The 17,258-nt window shown below is 41.2% G+C and overlaps 1 protein-coding gene across 1 annotated transcript in view; it reads right to left on the reverse strand.

The window, feature by feature from the left end:
* LOC111972314 (plasma membrane calcium-transporting ATPase 1-like) overlaps window positions 1–12,481 on the reverse strand; it is a 39,926-nt gene extending 27,445 nt beyond the window's left edge. The window contains exons 1-2 of the mRNA XM_023999308.2: window positions 12,262–12,481; window positions 3,611–4,044 (exon numbers count right to left, since the gene is read on the reverse strand). Of these exons, the coding sequence (XP_023855076.1) occupies window positions 3,611–3,809 (199 nt within the window). The 5' untranslated portion in view covers window positions 3,810–4,044; window positions 12,262–12,481. The remainder of the gene's footprint in view (window positions 1–3,610; window positions 4,045–12,261) is intronic.
* Window positions 12,482–17,258: the final 4,777 nt, after the last annotated feature.

Here is a 17,258-nt window from a genome sequence, read left to right on the forward strand (position 1 = left end):
AACTCAATCAGCATGACAGAGTGATCTCCAGCCTTGTCCTCGTCAACCCTCACACTTGTGTTAACGAGAGAATCACTGACATGATGTCAGCTGGCAAAGAGGGACTTTGCAATTAATTGCAATTCATCTGATCACTCTTCATAACATTCTGGAGTATATGCAAATTGCCATCATACAAACTGAGGCAGCAGACTTTGTGAAAATTAATATTTGTGTCATTCTCAAAACTTTTGGCCACGACGACTGTACACTGTATTTCAGCTCCCTTTTGATTCTTAAAAACATAATTAACATACCCAACACATTATGGGATAGGGAGGTGATAGTATAAGAAATTGAAGCTGATTAAAATACAAACACTTTAGAGTTAAACTCTTTTTTCTTTTGTCATCATACATGCAAATATCAGCATATAGTGGCTGTACCTCTGTATGTATACAAACCCAAGAGTGAGTCACATTTCTCCTGGTCCACAGGCTACTGTAAAGGTCAACAAATCTGGCAAAACTTTGGATGGAAATATATATGAAGGTAATTTGCTAAGCTAATGTTGGGGGAAGGGGGGGTCATAGGGTGAATCCTGTTAAAGAAAGGGCATGGCTTGGGTTTAATGATTCAGACCCTAATGTTCTGTAAACAATAAAGTAAGCGTCTCCTGAGTGGCGCAGCGGTCTAAGACATGCAGTGTTAGAGGCGTCACTACAGACACAGGTTCGATCCCGGGCTGTATCACAACCGGCAGTGATCGGGAGAACCATCGGTTGTTGCGAAATTGATGTTTATCACATGAATTTGCAGGGGGAAAAAGTGTATTATAAAAAAGTATAATACAATCTTAAGCAGGGATGTGTGAGGGAGCATTGTACATTTTTTCTGTTATCTGGAATCACATTCTAAATATAATTCCCTTAGAGTTCAACAAAGGTCATCAAAGTGTTTACGCAGAAGCACAACAGGGAAGAAGTAGTCTAGGTGTGTCACAACGTGGCCTCTGTATTCTGTGTGCAGATAGGAGCAGAGTAGAGCATCAGCACAAGTATATCAAACTGGAAAAGGTTTATGGCTAATGTGTCAGCCAAACAATATTTAACATCACATCAATCCATCCACATATGGATTTGAAGCTGTTTTCTGTTCCTACAAAATGTGTCTTGCCCAACAGCCTTCAACTGTGAAAAAACATCTATGAATAAGCCAATATACACTACCTTTCAAAAGTTTGGGTCACTTAGAAATGTCCTTGTTTTTGAAAGAAAAGCACATTTTTGGTCCATTTCAAAATAACATCAAATTGATCAGAAATACAGTGTAGACATTGTTAATGTTGTAAATGACTATTGTAGCTGGAAATGGCAGATTTTTTATGGAATATCTACATAGCCGTACATAGGCCTATTATCAGCAACCATCACTCCTGTGTTCCAATGGCATGTTGTGTTAGCTAATCCAAGTTAATCATTTTAAAGGCTAATTGATCATTAGAAAACCATTTTGCAATTATGTTAGCACAGCTGAAAACTGTTGTTCTGATTAAAGAAGCAATAAAACTTGCCTTCTTTAGACTAAATTAGTATCTGGAACATCAGCATTTGTGGGTTCGATTACAGGCTCAAAATGGCCAGAAACAAAGAACTTTCTTCTGAAACTCGTCAGTCTATTCTTGTTCTGAGAAATGAAGGCTATTCCATACGAGAAATTGCCAAGAAACTTAAGATCTCGTACAACGCTGTGTACTACTCCCTTCACAGAACAGAGCAAACTGGCTCTAACCAGAATAGAAAGAGGAGTGGGAGGCCCCGGTGCACAACTGAGCAAGAGGACAAGTACATTAGAGTGTCTAGTTTGAGAAACAGACTCCTCACAAGTCCTCAACTGGCAGCTTCATCAAATAGTACCCGCAAAACACCAGTCTCAACATCAACAGTGAAGCGGTGACCCCGGGATGTTAGGTAGAGTTGCAAAGAAAAAGCCATATCTCAGACTGGCCAATAAAAAGAAAAGATTAATTAAGATAGGCAAAAGAACACAGACACTGGACAGAGGAAGATTGGAAAAAAGTGTTATGGACAGACAAATCTATGTTTGAGGTGTTCAGATCACAAAGAAGAACATTCGTGAGACGCAGAAAAAAATGTAAAGATGCTGGAGGAGTGCTTGACGCCATCTGTCAAGCATGGTGGAGGCAATGTGATGGTCTGGGGGTGCTTTGGTGGTGGTAAATTGGGAGATATGTAGAGGGTAAAAGGGATCTTGAAGAAGGAAGGCTGTCACTCCATTTTGCAACGCCATGCCATACCATGTGGATGACGCTTAATTGGAGCCAATTTCCTCCTACAACAGGACAATCACCCAAAGTACAGCTCCAAACTATGCAATAACTATTTAGGGAAGACACAGTCAGCTGGTATTCTGTCTATAATGGAGTTGCCAGCACAGTCACAGGATCTCAACCCTATTGAGCTGTTGTGGGAGCAGTTTGACCGTATGGTACGTAAGAAGTGCCCATCAAGCCAATCCAACTTGTGGGAGGTGCTTCAGGAAGCATGGGGTGAAATCTCTTCAGATTACCTCAACAAATTGACATCTAGAATGCCAAAGGTCTGCAAGGCTGTAATTGCTGCAAATTGAGGATTCTTTGACGAAAGCAAAGTTTGAAGGACACATTTATTATTTCAATTAAAAATCATTATTTATAACATTCTCAACTTCTTGACTATATTTCCTATTCATTTTGCAACTAATTTCATGTATGTTTTTATGGAAAACAAGGACATTTCTATGTGACCCCAAACTTTTGAACGGTAGTGTATATTGCTAGTAAATGTGTATCAATGCATATTTAAATGCTTTATAAATTATACTGTATATTTGTGTATTAGTTGTAATACTTTTAAATGTTTATAAATGTTTACAAATGAGTCAATTAATATTATGCAGGCCACACTATTCATAATAGTTTTTCACTTAATTCTCTATTTCGAAGTCCAGTCATTCCTACCTCTCCTTGATACCAACACAAGACAAGTCCAGTATGTCAATGAGTCTTACATATCCAATCCACATGAACACACTTTGACATCTGTCCCCTGAAGCAGCCAAACTGTGTGAAAGTGTGAGTTATCCCCAAGTGTAGAGAAGTGACAGCCGGGCCCTGCAGAGTGCCTTCCACTCAAAGCCCACATCCTAGCCCACATCAGTTCCCCTCAATACAATCAACTCAACAAGACATTGTGCTAAAAGGCATGCATATCTTGAGATTGGTGTAGCAGGAGTAACTCATGACAACTCCATTGGAATCAATGCAGTATCTATAATCATTCTACTTTGCTGTTGTAGATGCTAGAATTGTTATTGTATTTCAAAATGTAACCATGACCTTTTATTATCGGTCAGGTTGAAGTCAATTTCATTTCAGCAACCAGATTAATTAGAATTCAACTCATTCATTAAATGCATCCATTACTAAAATTAGGGTTTTTCTTAAATTACAATTCACTGCATTGGAGTTAAGCCTAGCCCTGATGAGCAATGGGAGTATTGGTGTATCAGGAACCAGACCTGAAAACAGAACAAAAAGACACAAAGCAAGGATGGTCAGCAGCATATTTACCATCAATAGGTGATGTTTTCAGTCTGGTACAGAGTCCTTGGACATCTCCGTAACATTCTTGGATTCTAGTTATTCCCTCAGGTCCCCTGAGTTCCATGAGGGAGCGCAGCTCCTTGAGCGAGCAGTTGAAATCTCCAACATCATGGTTGGCCTGTGCATGTCTACCACGCTTCGACTCACGGAACGAGTTGCTGGCCATGTCTCCTCTATACCTCAAGAGTGGTGGAGAGAGGCTTTCCCAAAATAGGCAAGTCAAATCTTCAGAGGCAAAATCCGGTATTTTCCATAAACTGCTGTTATTTCTCAGGKATGTACGTTGCTTGACTCCATAGAGCGTGACTTGGATAAGAAGAAAGACATTTTCATTTGATTCTTGTAAGCCCACTCTCTCATCTTGGCTGTTGGTGTTGGCTGAAGTCCTCACAAGGCTACATCTGAAAAATATTTCAAAATAAAACATTGAGTAAACGGTTTTCCCTTTTTTGTCTAAGGTCTTTCATTTTGACAAACTGGAGACTGCATATGGCGAAATGCTGTTCTTTTGCCACATTAATGAAGAATAACATTGAACCTCACACCAATTATATACGCTGATACTCCTGTTGATATTGTCTAACTGTCTGCCAGGGTTGGGGTAGATTCCATTTTCAATTCCAGTCAATTCAGGAAGTACACTGAAATTCTAATTCTCTGCAATGCTTTCCAATGAGGAATAATTACAATTAGGCTTACTTTCTAAATTGTAATCCAAACTGCTATCTGCTACTACTCCATAACTTGGGTAGCAAACACAAAGCTAACAGCAACAGATGGAACAGTGAACATCTGCCTTAAAGTCAATATTTGGAGACCATAGGCAACGTTTACGTCAAGGTTCTGCACAGCCTCTGTGTGCAAAACTATTTGAGGTTGAATTCACCCATAATTCAACAAAGACATTACCATTGTTTTCTAAATGTTACATTGTTAAACCAATGTATCTTTGTATTCCAGGTCAATGCTGTAAACTGCAATACAATCAAATCACCAGAGTTATCATTCTCCTGAAATGATGAGGAAATTATTATTGTCTCTAACTGTTATAGCTCTAGACTACCCATCTCAGTCAATCAATTAATAGTTTTTGACTCAGTGAACTTGAAGTGAGAGTTCTGTTAGGGGCGAGCCCACCTGAAACTCAGACCCACTGGCTAGTACACAAGGTGACAGATGGCTTTAACATGAGGCCCAGGGAACTGGGAAGGGAATATCTGCCAAGTCCATTTAAGACATGAAAGACTAAAATTAGTTCAGCTACATAACAAATGTTGTCCCTAGAATGATTAGCTTTAGGCAAAGTGTACTTCACTTGAAAAATCCCATGAAATTAGGAGAGAAACTGTAATAAAAAATTGAACTCATTCTAAGGTCAAAGGACAAATAGATGTTGAAGACCTATATGCTCATCCTTACTGACATATCTAGGCCTAGTAGGGCTAATAATAACACACAAGGTGCAACTAATTACAAACACGGTGGGTGTGCCTTGCGGTGAAAATTGTGAAGYCTGAAGACATCGATCCATGGAGTCGATTCAGAGGTCGAGAAAGTCTTGGATTCTAATTAGGGCTGAACAGACAGTGTCTGTGATGGAGGGAGACAAGATTATCAGGCCTCAACTCAAACACCAGAAAGTATGAGCAGGTAAAAATCACCATAGCAATATATGACTCTTAATTCTACCCCATGGAGCAATAAAAAGTAGAACCCCATCAAGCACAGCTAACCAGTGACCCTGGACAATACCTTACAATGGTAGCAGACACCAGCAGAACCAACTGGAGCATTATTAAAGGGACATGACACACATTTCTGTACAACATTTCATATTGACACTAACTATTGATTTTAGACATTGTTTCTACATGAACCAATATTGGAGTTTGTACTTACTAGAAATCCCCCTTTTCTTATCGTCATAGCAACAGGAGGTATATGCTGGTAATAGCACCAGTCCGGTTACGGAAGGCAGTGTCTTTCACAGAACTCCAGAAACACCTCCATTATCCCCAAAGGAAGCTCTACCGGCACTTCTCCAGGTTATCCAGATAATTAACCTTCTCGGAGATATGTACAAATTGCAGATTTGCCTTCGAAAATTATGGTTTGACCTTCAGCGCGCAGACTGTCTACCGACACAGGCTTCATTCGAGGAAAAAAGGCTCGCTCAATGATTATCTCAGGAAAGCCTCTTGCTTAATCTAATTAGACAATCTGTGGCGTTGGTGCGCTCAGCAGCCACTGTTTGCTGTTCCTGAGAGAGCCACTAACACTGTGAAGGGGACACACTGTGGAAAAGTGAAGACAATGCCACCCCCTTTGTTTTTACCACTGTAAAGTCAGCTCTACTTTGCCTGTGGTGCATTACATCTGCCAAATTGCAGCTTGGGGCACAGTTGTTGCCCTAAAGGAAGATTTAAATTTGATGAATTTATTATAATCACAACCAGGGCATGTACCATGTTTTGCTGGGACTACGGGGGTGATTAATACATTAAATATCCACAGGTTAAACACAAGGGTGGAACTTTTAGATATTATAATGTCTAAAGGAATGATAATGGATATTTATGCTTCTATTGAAATTATAATTCAGTTGTTAAGGTTTAGCTCATTAGTTAGGCATGGCATCACTTTGTACTCTTCCTTGAGTGAAATCTTTCCAGGTAGACTGAACTTCCTACTCAGCCTGGACAGTTGCTATTGGTCGCTATTTACCTGTCTTTTGACGGATCCATTGGCGTCGGTTTGCTCTTAAACTAGCTTAAATGGCGAGCAGGCCTAGAAAACCGGGGAAAATATGTGTACCGTCTTAATAAAACACAATTTTCCACCATCGTGCTAGGGTGGCTGATGCTACTTCCGGATGTTGTGTGCAACTTTCAGCCTATCTTTCATCTTTACCCCTGTCATGTGAAAACGTGGCATGAATATGAATATTTCTATAAAAATGACTCACAGGATACAGAGCGCTGACCTGAGATATATTTTGTCCGGAAGCATTCTGCTCTTTAATGTCAGGACCTTTATATCAGTTGGGACTTTCTCCAGGATCTCCATCTATGTACATGCGCCTAAATCATTTTCTGTCTGAATTCACACACTGCCACCAGAAAGCGAAAGCATGCATCATTACAGTAGCCATGCATGGATTTAGTTGCATTTCAACAGAACAAAACTAGCACATGACCCTGATGATGAGTCTGCATGCGTTTCTGTGTGTGTGTGTGTGTGTGTGTGTGTGTGTGTGTGTGTGTGTGTGTGTGTGCTCTTGGTTTGATAGAGATCATTATCAGCGAGACCCGACTGGGCACAGATCTCAGTTCAACGTTTAGTTTTAATTTACATTTGGTTGAGTTGTCAACTAACGTGAATTCAACATAAAATCAACAAAACATTTCACCATGTCTTTGGATTTAGTTTAAAAGTTGTGACAAAAAACACAAAATGTATGACTGTTTTCAAATCCAATCAGGGGCTCAACTTTCACTGGCGACAGAGGGGGACATGTCCCCCAAAGGTTTTCTATAAGTAATTTTGAATGTAGCATTCCCGAGCATAAATTGGTCCCCAAAAATGTCATTTATTTGGACAGCTTTCCCTCTACAATGAGGCCATCAATACTATAACAACAGACACTCTGAAACCTATTAGAAATCATTGTGCCGCAGTCTGGTCTAGTGGCAGTGCTAACCACTTAAGCTCACACATCACCCCTTTGGACGGGGTTCTCTACAGCCTTTTCTGTCCGTGTGCCCCTGTTTATGCATTTCTCTTCTGTACTTTATGACTTCACTACTAGAAATACAACAATTCCCTGGATGATACTTCATCACATGGAAATGTTTTGATATTAGATTACGTAGAAAAAACATTGGTTACATGGAAACAATGTTTCGTATCATGGAAACCAGTGGGTAGTTAGTGTAAATTAATCCAGGGTTACCTCTCATTTGGAAGACTTTTGATGATGTCCTGGCTCACCAAGCACAATAATCAGGAAAAACTTCTTAGGCACAAAACAGAAATGTTGTGGGGGTGGTCTTTCTTGCTGTTGCTAAAAATACTGAGATTTCTGCGCATGTGGGATCCACTAGCCTACCTCCTTTCAGATGCTGCTCAGTGCTCAGTCGCTCCGCTGCCGCTTGTACACAAAATCGTTCAAAAACTCTAAGTTCTTTGTGGGTTGTAACAATAAGCTATTGCAAACATAAGCACGACACAAACAGATTGTCTAGCAATTTCATGTTCTTTTTTCAGGAGCGGAGTTACATGCAGCTATTTAGGCAAGAAACAGTGCCTTCAGAAAGTATTAATACCCCTTGACTTATTACATTATTATGACTTATTTGATGTGTTACAGCCTGAATGCAAAATGTATTTAAATCAATAGTTTCTTACCCATCTACACACAACACCCCATAATGACAAAGTGAAAACATGTTTCTTGAAATTTAAATACAGAAATATCTCATTAACATAAGTATTCACACCCCTGAGTCAATACTTTGTAGAAGCACCTTTGGCAGCGATTACAGCTGTGAATCTTTCTGGGTCAAACTTAAGAGGTTTTCACACCTGGATTGTACAATATTTGTCCATTATTCTTTTCAAAATTCTTCAAGCTATGTCATATTGGTCATTGATCATTGCTGGAGAACCATTTTTAGGTCTTGCCATAGATTTTCAAGTAGATTTAAGTCAAACCGGTAACTCGGCAACTCAGGAACATTCTCTGTCTTCTTGGTAAGCAACTCCAGTGTAGATTTGGCCTTCAGGTTTAGATTATTGTCCTGCTGAAAGGTGAATTGCTCTCCCAGTTTCTGGTGGAAAGCAGACTGAACCAGGTTTTCCTCTAGGATTTTGCCTGTGCTTAGCTCCATTCGGATTATTTTTTATCCTGAAAAACTCCCCAGTCCTTATTGATTACAAGCATACCCATAACATGATGAAGCCACCACTATGCTTGAAAATATGGAGAGTGGTACTCAGTAATATGTTTTATAGGATTTACCCCAAACATAACAATTTTTATTCCGCACAAAAAGTGAATTGCTTTGCCACATTTTTTGCAGTATTACTTTAGGTAGCATGTTTTGGAATATTTGTAATCTGTACAGGYTTCCTTATTTTCACTCTGTCAATTAGGTTAGTATTGTGGAGTAACTACAATATTGTTTATCCATCTTCAGTTTTCTCCTATCACAGCCATTAAACTCTGTAACTGTTTCAAAGTCACCATTAGCCTCATGGCCAAATCCCCAAGCTGCTTCCTTCCTATCTGGCAACTGAGTTAGGAAGGTCGCCTGTGTCTTTATAGTGACTGGGTGTATTGATACACCATCCAAAGTGTAATTAATGGATATTTAGTGTCTGCTTTATTATTTTTTACCCATCTACCAGTAGGTGCCCTTTTTTGCGAGGCACTGAAAAACCTTCCTTTGTGGTTGAATTTTTGTTTGAAATCCACTGCTCGACTGAGGGATATTAAAGATAATTGTGTGCGGTACAGAGCTGAGATAGTAATAAAAAAATCATGTTAAACCATATTAATGCAGACAGGGTGAGCCCATGCAACTTATTATGTGACTTGTTAAGCAAATGTTTACTGCTGAACTTATTTAGGCTTGCCATACCAAAGGGGTTGAATACTTATTGACTCAAGACATTTCAGCTTTTACATTTTTCATTAAACTGAACATAAATATAAAATGCAACATGTGTTGGTCCCATGTTTCATGAGCTGAAATAAAAGATCCCAGAAATGCATCCACCTGACAGGTGTGTCATATCAGGAAGCTGATTAAACAGCATGATCATTACACAGGTGAACCAATAAAAGGCCACTCTAAAATGTGCAGTTTTGACACACAACACAATGCCACGGATGTCTCAAGTTTGGGGGAGCGGGCAGTTGGCATGCTGACTGCAGGAATGTCCACCAGAGCTGTTGCCGGTAGAATTGAATGTTAATTTCTCTACCATGAGCCGCCTCCAATGTCATTTTAGAGAATGTGGCAGTACGTCCAATCGGCCTCACAACCGCAGACCACAGGTAACCACGACAGTCCTGGACCTCCACATCTTCCTCTGCGGGATCGTCTGAGACCAGCCACCCAGACAGCTGATGAAACTGTGGGTTTGCACAACCGGAGAATTTCTGCACAAACTGTCAGAAACTGTCAGGGAAGCTCATCTGCGTGCTTGTCATCCTCACCAGGGTCTTGACCTGACTGCAGTTCAGCATCGTGACCAACTTCTGTGGGCAAATGCTCACCTTCGATGGCCACTGGCACGCTGGAGAAGTGTGCTCTTCACAAATGAATCCCAGTTTCAACTGTACGGGGCCGATGGCAGACACTGTATGGCAATGTGTGTAGGCGAGCCATTGGCAGATGTCAACGTTGTCAACAGACTGCCCCATGTTGGCGGTGGGGTTATGGTATGTGGAGGCATAAGCTATGAGCAACGAACCCAATTGCATTTTATCAATGGCAATTTGAATGCACAGAGATACCGTTACGAGATGCTGAGGCCCGTTGTCATACTATTCATCTGCCGCCATCACCTCATGTTTCAGCATGATAATGCACGGCCCCATGTCGCAAGGATCTGTACACTATTCCTGGAAGCTGAAAATGTTCCAGTTCTTCCATGGACTGCATACACACCAGACATGTCACTCATTGAGCCTGTTTGGGATGCTCTGGATCGACAACAGTGTTACAGTTCCCGCCAATATCCAGCAACTTTGCACAGCCATTGAAGAGGAGTGGGACAACATTCCACAGGACACAAACAACGGCCTGATCAACTCTATGAGAAGGAGATGTGTCGCACTGCATGAGGCAAATGGTGGTGACACCGGATACTGACTGTTTTTTGGATCCACGCCCCTACCTTTTTTTAAGGGCTCAGTGACCAACAAATGCATATCTGTATTCCCAGTCATGTGAAATCCACAGATTAGTGCCTGATGAATTCATTTCAATTGACTGATTTCCTTGTATGAACTGTAACTCAGTAAACTCTTTGAAATTGTTGCATGTTGTGTTTATATTTTTGAGGTGGCAGGTAGCTTAGTGGTTAGAGCATTGGACTAGTAACTGAAAGGAAAAGGTTGCAAGATCGAATCCCAGAGCTGACATGGTAAAATCTGTTGCTCTGCCCCTGAACAAGGCAGTTAACCCACTGTTCCTAGGCCGTCATTGAAAATAAGAATTTGTTTTTAACTGACCTGCCTAGTTAAATACAGGTAAAATAAATACAAAAAATAATATTTTTGTTCAGTGTTATTTGTAAACATTTTGAAAAACATAATTACACTTTGACATTATGGGGTATTGTGTGTAAGCCAGTGACAAAAAAATCTATTGTATCCATTTTACATTCAGGCTGTAACAGAAGAAAATGTGGAAAAATTCAGGTGATGTGAATACTTTCTGAAGGCACTGTATATGCAACCTACACAGCATATCAAACAAGCAAAACACAGACAGAAGTCAATAGCGATTTAATGTTATTTTCTCATCATTATTGCAAACATTGGCCAAACAGGAGGCCGACTGCTTGCTATATGGCAACCTAACTATAAAGATTCATTACCATTGAATCATTACACAAAATGCTAATTGTTTTGCACCAATGCAATGTGTAGACTGCAACATACTTGTGCAAAATCCCTTACAACAAATAGAGAAGGTTGTAGCCTTCATATATATGTTTGGAAGGTTCATGCATATCACAGCTGTTCTGAGATACGAGGCAGAGACATAGGCTACATTATCATATTGATCAAATTGGTTGAGGGTTCAGAAGAGGTTGAGCAAAGAGAGAAACGTGATTCAGATCCTTCGATTTTGAGAAAGAAGTTTCCAGAGGGGCGGTACGGGGTCAAAAACTCCATATTCGTAGCGTCGGACAATATTATGGCATTGACAATGGCTACATACAGTTAGCCCTGACATCGGCTTTGACTGAATAAAAGCCATCCGGCATGAGCTTCAATGCCACTCAGCTATACAGGAGAGATTGATTTGCCAGGGTGAAAAAGATTAGATTTAAAATGATGTAAAATTCACTGGAAGCACTAGTAATGTAAAGCGGTGTGGATACTTTCTGAAGGGACTGCTAATACCCGACTAGCCAGACACCCAAATGCTTGTATACAGAATTGTGTGTAGACCCACTGTATGGCAACGTTTTAAACCATGTCATATTTGTTCCAGTATTAAGATGCTTAATCTTAATATGGTGGCACACATTAACCTTTCACCTTGTAAATGCATACTTAGAGAATGTCTTAATAACATTTCTGTGTTGCTACGACACTGTGTTTGTGTGTGTGTGTGTGTGTGTGTGTGACAGAGCAAATTATAAATTAAGGATAAATAAACCACTGGTATAGCTTTAAAAATGACATTCTAAATCCAAAAAGCGGTCACATCTGGTCATGCAAATGATCCTATTTTCACTAACATGTTTTGTTGTTGTAATCCTAACAAAATGAACTGCAAATCTAATGAGCTCCAATAAAGCCCCCTAGAGCCCACAAATGATTGTTCATATTGATTTGATATATGTTTATATTAAGTCAAGGTGGAGTCACTTACAGGTGAGTCACAGATATGGCCGTCGGCGGGGCAGGACTCGTGTGCAGAGGTGAAGAGAAGCAGCCTTGTCAGAAACAACCCAGAAGAGCCCTGACAATCTGTCCATCAACGGTCACAAACAGGAATGGAGCCCCGTCTGCTTCCTAGCTGCATCCTTTGCCAGCCCCCTGTCGCACGACGACAGCACGCGAGCGGCACTTAACTCCAATTGCTCCGTCTCAGGGACGGTAGAGAGCACGACCTCGCTGAAACAGGATTAGCTATAAATAGGCACGCATATCCACCCAGGGGCTGCTGCGTGGCAGTGGCTCAGCCTTTGCCTGTGAGGTATACTATGCTCTGGGACTGTGGCACTAGGGCGCTAATGCTTGTGGAGCAAACCACTAAACCTGTGTCCCCTCACCCAACCCAACCCCACCCTACTCCACCCACTAGTCATTCGGTTAGCTATTGCCCCAAGGACCTTAGCGAGCAGTGAGGACGTGTTGATTCCATACCCTACCCCCACCACTTTCCCATCCCTTTGTTCTAGAGTCCCGCCTCTCATCAACCCCAATTAAGAGATCAAGTATCCCCTGATCAAGGCCCCATATCACCTCACTACTGCTGTGACGCAAGGTGACGTAAACCAGGATATATTGTACACGCATACACACGCCCTCACGTGCACGGATGCCCACATTAGGAGGAGGATTAAAGTACACTGTGCCTAAACACACAGCCAGATTATAGATGCACACATACACACAGACACAGCAGGATTATATACACACACACCCACACTGCAGCTAGACAGCAGGATTAGAGGCACACACGAGAGAGAGACAGAGCAAGAGAGAGAGAGACAGACAGACAGACAGACAGACAGACAGACAGACAGACAGACAGACAGACAGACAGACAGACAGACAGAAAGAGAGAGAGAGAGAGAAGGATTAGAATACAATTTAGAGTCTAGACCTTGTTGCCTCTCTGCAGAATGTGCAGACCTGATACTGTATGTAGGGTAGCAGAGAAAGATATCATATGATACCCTCCCTGCCAATGGCCCTGTTTGAAAGCTACCCCTAACATGAAATTTGGCCAGTTCCACCGCAAAGAGGGATGAAAACTGAAAAGCAGGGATCAGGCTACGTTTCCCTATCACGTCAGCTTCTTTCTGAGTGGATTGTTTGTTGCTTGTGTCTAGTAGGCATTTTCAAGATCCTTTTTGCAAAGGTGTCTCTTTAGCTTAGTCATCTATTTCAGTTGTTAAGCATGCTACATGCACGTGGCCTACTGGTCAGGTCAATGAGGCCTTTTGTTTGGGAGAGAGTAGGTCTATGTCCATGAACCATGGTCATGTGTAGGCAAGAAAGCATTTTCAGGGGGCAGAGATACAGAATTGAATCTAGCACCTTGCCAATCAACCAAGCATTGTCTGTTTATCAAACGTTGAGCTTGTGAAAGCCTAAAGCTGTTATTAGCCTAAAACTAAGGATTGTGTGAATTATTAGCAACTACAAGTCTTTGGTGTATCTTTAAGTTAAAAGCTAAAGTAAAGTAAATTGACATGCATGCCCCAGAAACACTACCACAAATGCACACACGCACGCACACACACACACACACACACACACACACACACACACACACACACACACACACACACACACACACACACACACACACACACACACACACACACACACACACACACACACACAAMATAACATAACCTCACTAATCTTTTTCTCAATGGCTTAAAGCTGCTTCAGAAGCTTAATAATTAAAGAGGAAAACACCATCCGTGCTTTTAGGGACATATGCACACAGATTAGCACTATGGGCATCACTGGGCAACACACATATCATGGCTGCAACCATGGCATCGAGTTAATTCACACCTTACCCACTTCACCTGTCTGTTAATCAAAGGACCCAGTAATGTTTGCAGTCCAGTTTTGTAGTCCAGGCACTGAGGAGAGGGTATGAAAGGCAGTGGAAACTCCTCATTAACATTTCAGAAGTGAGAACCATTCAGTGAAAGCCAATGTTCCATCAGGTGACAGGAGAACAGCATCACGTTTCTGACATTACATGTTTGAACTGTGCTGYACAAAGTGACACAATTTGGAGCTAAATTATTAAATGAATGAAGTGAGAGCAAAGATCAAAGGTCAAATGGATGAGATGGTTTGTCACCAAGTTTGGGGTGTTCAATTTCACTATAATTTTGTCCATCCAACATATTTATTGAAATTCACTGCATAAGGAGCTAATGGACAATTTCCCAATCCATTTCAGCCAAGGTAAGCGGAAAAATCCTGTTACTTTGTATTTTGAGAGGAACATGCCTTTAACGCCTGTCTTTAAAAGGGATGTTCCACCCATAATTTAACCTAACATGATTTTTGCCAAAAGGTTCTTGCTGCTTCTGCTTACATACGGTGCATTCGGAAAGTAATCAGACAGCTTGACTTTTTCCACATTTTGTTACGTTACAGACTTATTATAAAATGTATTAAATACAATTTTTCCTCATCAATCTACACACGATACCCCATAATGACAAAGCGAAAACAGGTTTTTAGAAATGTTTGCAAATTTATTCAAAATAAAAAACAAAAATACTTTATTTACATAAGTATGCAGACTCTTTGCTATGAGACTCGAAATTGAGCACACGTGCGTCGTGTTTCCATTGATGATCCTTGAGATGTTTCTACAACTTGATTGGAGTCCACCTGTGGTAAATTCAAATGATTTGGAAAGTCACACACCTGTCTATATAAGGGCTTGTCATGCTAAACAGTGTCCCCCTGCTAAAAAGTGTCCCCCTCCAGCGTCACAATGAGATTCGATGAGTTCTACTGAAGCCTCTGTTAATAAGGGGTGTTGCTAGAACTTACAGGATTACGTAATAAACAAAAAAAAGTCCATTGCTATGCTGGTTGCTTGGCTCTATTTTACCTTATAGCGGTCACGAAGGAAGCAGGACAAGGGTAGTTCTATGGTGGTAAGTTGGATGGTAAGTTGGTGGTTGAAGATATCCCTCTAGTGGTGTGGGGGCTGTAACTTGGCAAAGTGGGTGGGGTTATATCCTTCCTGTTTGGCCCTGTCCGGGGTTATCATCGGATGGGGCCACAGTGTCTCCTGACCCCTCCTGTCTCAGCCTCTAGTATTTATGCTGCATTAGTTTGTGTCGGGGGGCTAGGGTCAGTTTGTTATATCTGGAGTACTTCTCCTGTCTTATCCGGTGTCCTGTGTGAATTTAAGTATGCTCTCTCTAATTCTCTCTTTCTTTCTCTCTCTCGAAGGACCTTAGCCCTAGGACCATGCCTCAGGACGACCTGACATGATGACTCCTTGCTGTCCCCAATCCACCTGGCCGTGCTGCTGTTCCAGTTTCAACTGTTCTGCCTGCGGCTATGGAACCCTGACCTGTTCACCGGACGTGCTACCTGTCCCAGACCTGCTGTTTTCAACTCTCTAGAGACTGCAGGAGCGGTAGAGATACTCTTAATAATCGGCCATGAAAAGCCAACTGACATTTACTCCTGAGGTGCTGCATCCTCGACAACTACTGTGATTATTATTTGACCATGCTGGTCATTTATGAACATTTGAACATCTTGGCCATGATCTGTTATAATCTCCACCCGGCACAGCCAGAAGAGGACTGGCCACCCCTCATAGCCTGGTTCCTCTCTAGGTTTCTTCCTAGGTTTTGGCCTTTCTAGGGAGTTTTTCCTAGCCACCGTGCTTCCACACCTGCATTGCTTGCTGTTTGGGGTTTTAGGCTGGGTTTCTGTACAGCACTTTGAGATATCAGCTGATGTACGAAGGGCTATATAAAAAAAWATATATATAAATTTTTTTTGATTCTAGTTCCATTTCCCCTCAAGCGCTCGCAAATTCCACGCAAAATTATTACCTCAAATTTGCTCTCTTAGGACAGTGTTTTTGACAGTGACCACCTGCTGATTCAGAGGACCTAAAACACTGGAAAACATATTTTCCATATCTTTATATAAGAACATATTGTTAAATAGGAAGAAATAATTTAAGCTGTTTTTAGATTGACGTTGCTAGCTGCTGTTACTGTACTTATTTACCTCAGCCTGCCTAGTCAGCTAGCCAGCCAGCCAGTTTTATTTAGCTAAGGTTAGCTAGCTAGCTAGCTACTGTAACTGTTATTGTAGCTTTTTGTTTGTATGTAGCTTGCACTTCATTGGCATCCCTCGGAGAGATTTTTTTTTCTTTTCTAATCAGGCTCGACAAGAGGCGCAACATTCAGAGAAATTCAGTGTAACGTTAAGCAGTTAACTTCTATTAGATAACTGGACGGATTTAGCTATGTACAACCGTTTTCTATCTAGCTAGTTGGTCAACTACATGTTGCTAGCTATATATATAGTTCATTGGAGGCTGCTGAGGGGAGGATGGCTCATAATGTCTGGAATGGAGTAAATGGAATGGTATCAAATAACAAGAGAGTGGAAGACAGAGAGAGAGAGATAGAAAGACAGAAGTGCAAATGTACTTAGACTTGAGTATTTCAACAACTCTTCTCTTCCAACTTGTTAGGCAAGCATATGTACCTACGGGGAAAGGATGGCCAGCTACACAGGAGGGTGATTTTTACAAAGGAGGAGAAGGAGGCCGTGCTGACAGATGCATGCTGGCCATTACGGAGTGAAGTGCATGATTGCCAAAATCAACCTATGCTTCTTCTGATGGGGAATTGTCAAGGAGGTGGACATCTAGGCAATTGAAATAACCCTTTGTTTATCAATCACATTCTATTGTATCTGAAATTATTATGATTTCAATGAATGTCACATCAGAGAGCACACAATGTTTAAATTTGTCACTTTTTGCCAAAAGGTCAGTACCCTGTCTAGCCTGCAAGACGTTTGAGAAGGCAAAGACTGTGGCRCCGGAGTTGAGGCCCATCAAAGTTGTTTCACCAAGGCACATGATCGGTAAGTGTCCCAATTCAAATTTTGCCCTGA

This window comes from Salvelinus sp. IW2-2015, linkage group LG13, assembly GCF_002910315.2.
Source record: "Salvelinus sp. IW2-2015 linkage group LG13, ASM291031v2, whole genome shotgun sequence".
NCBI lineage: Eukaryota > Metazoa > Chordata > Actinopteri > Salmoniformes > Salmonidae > Salvelinus > Salvelinus sp. IW2-2015.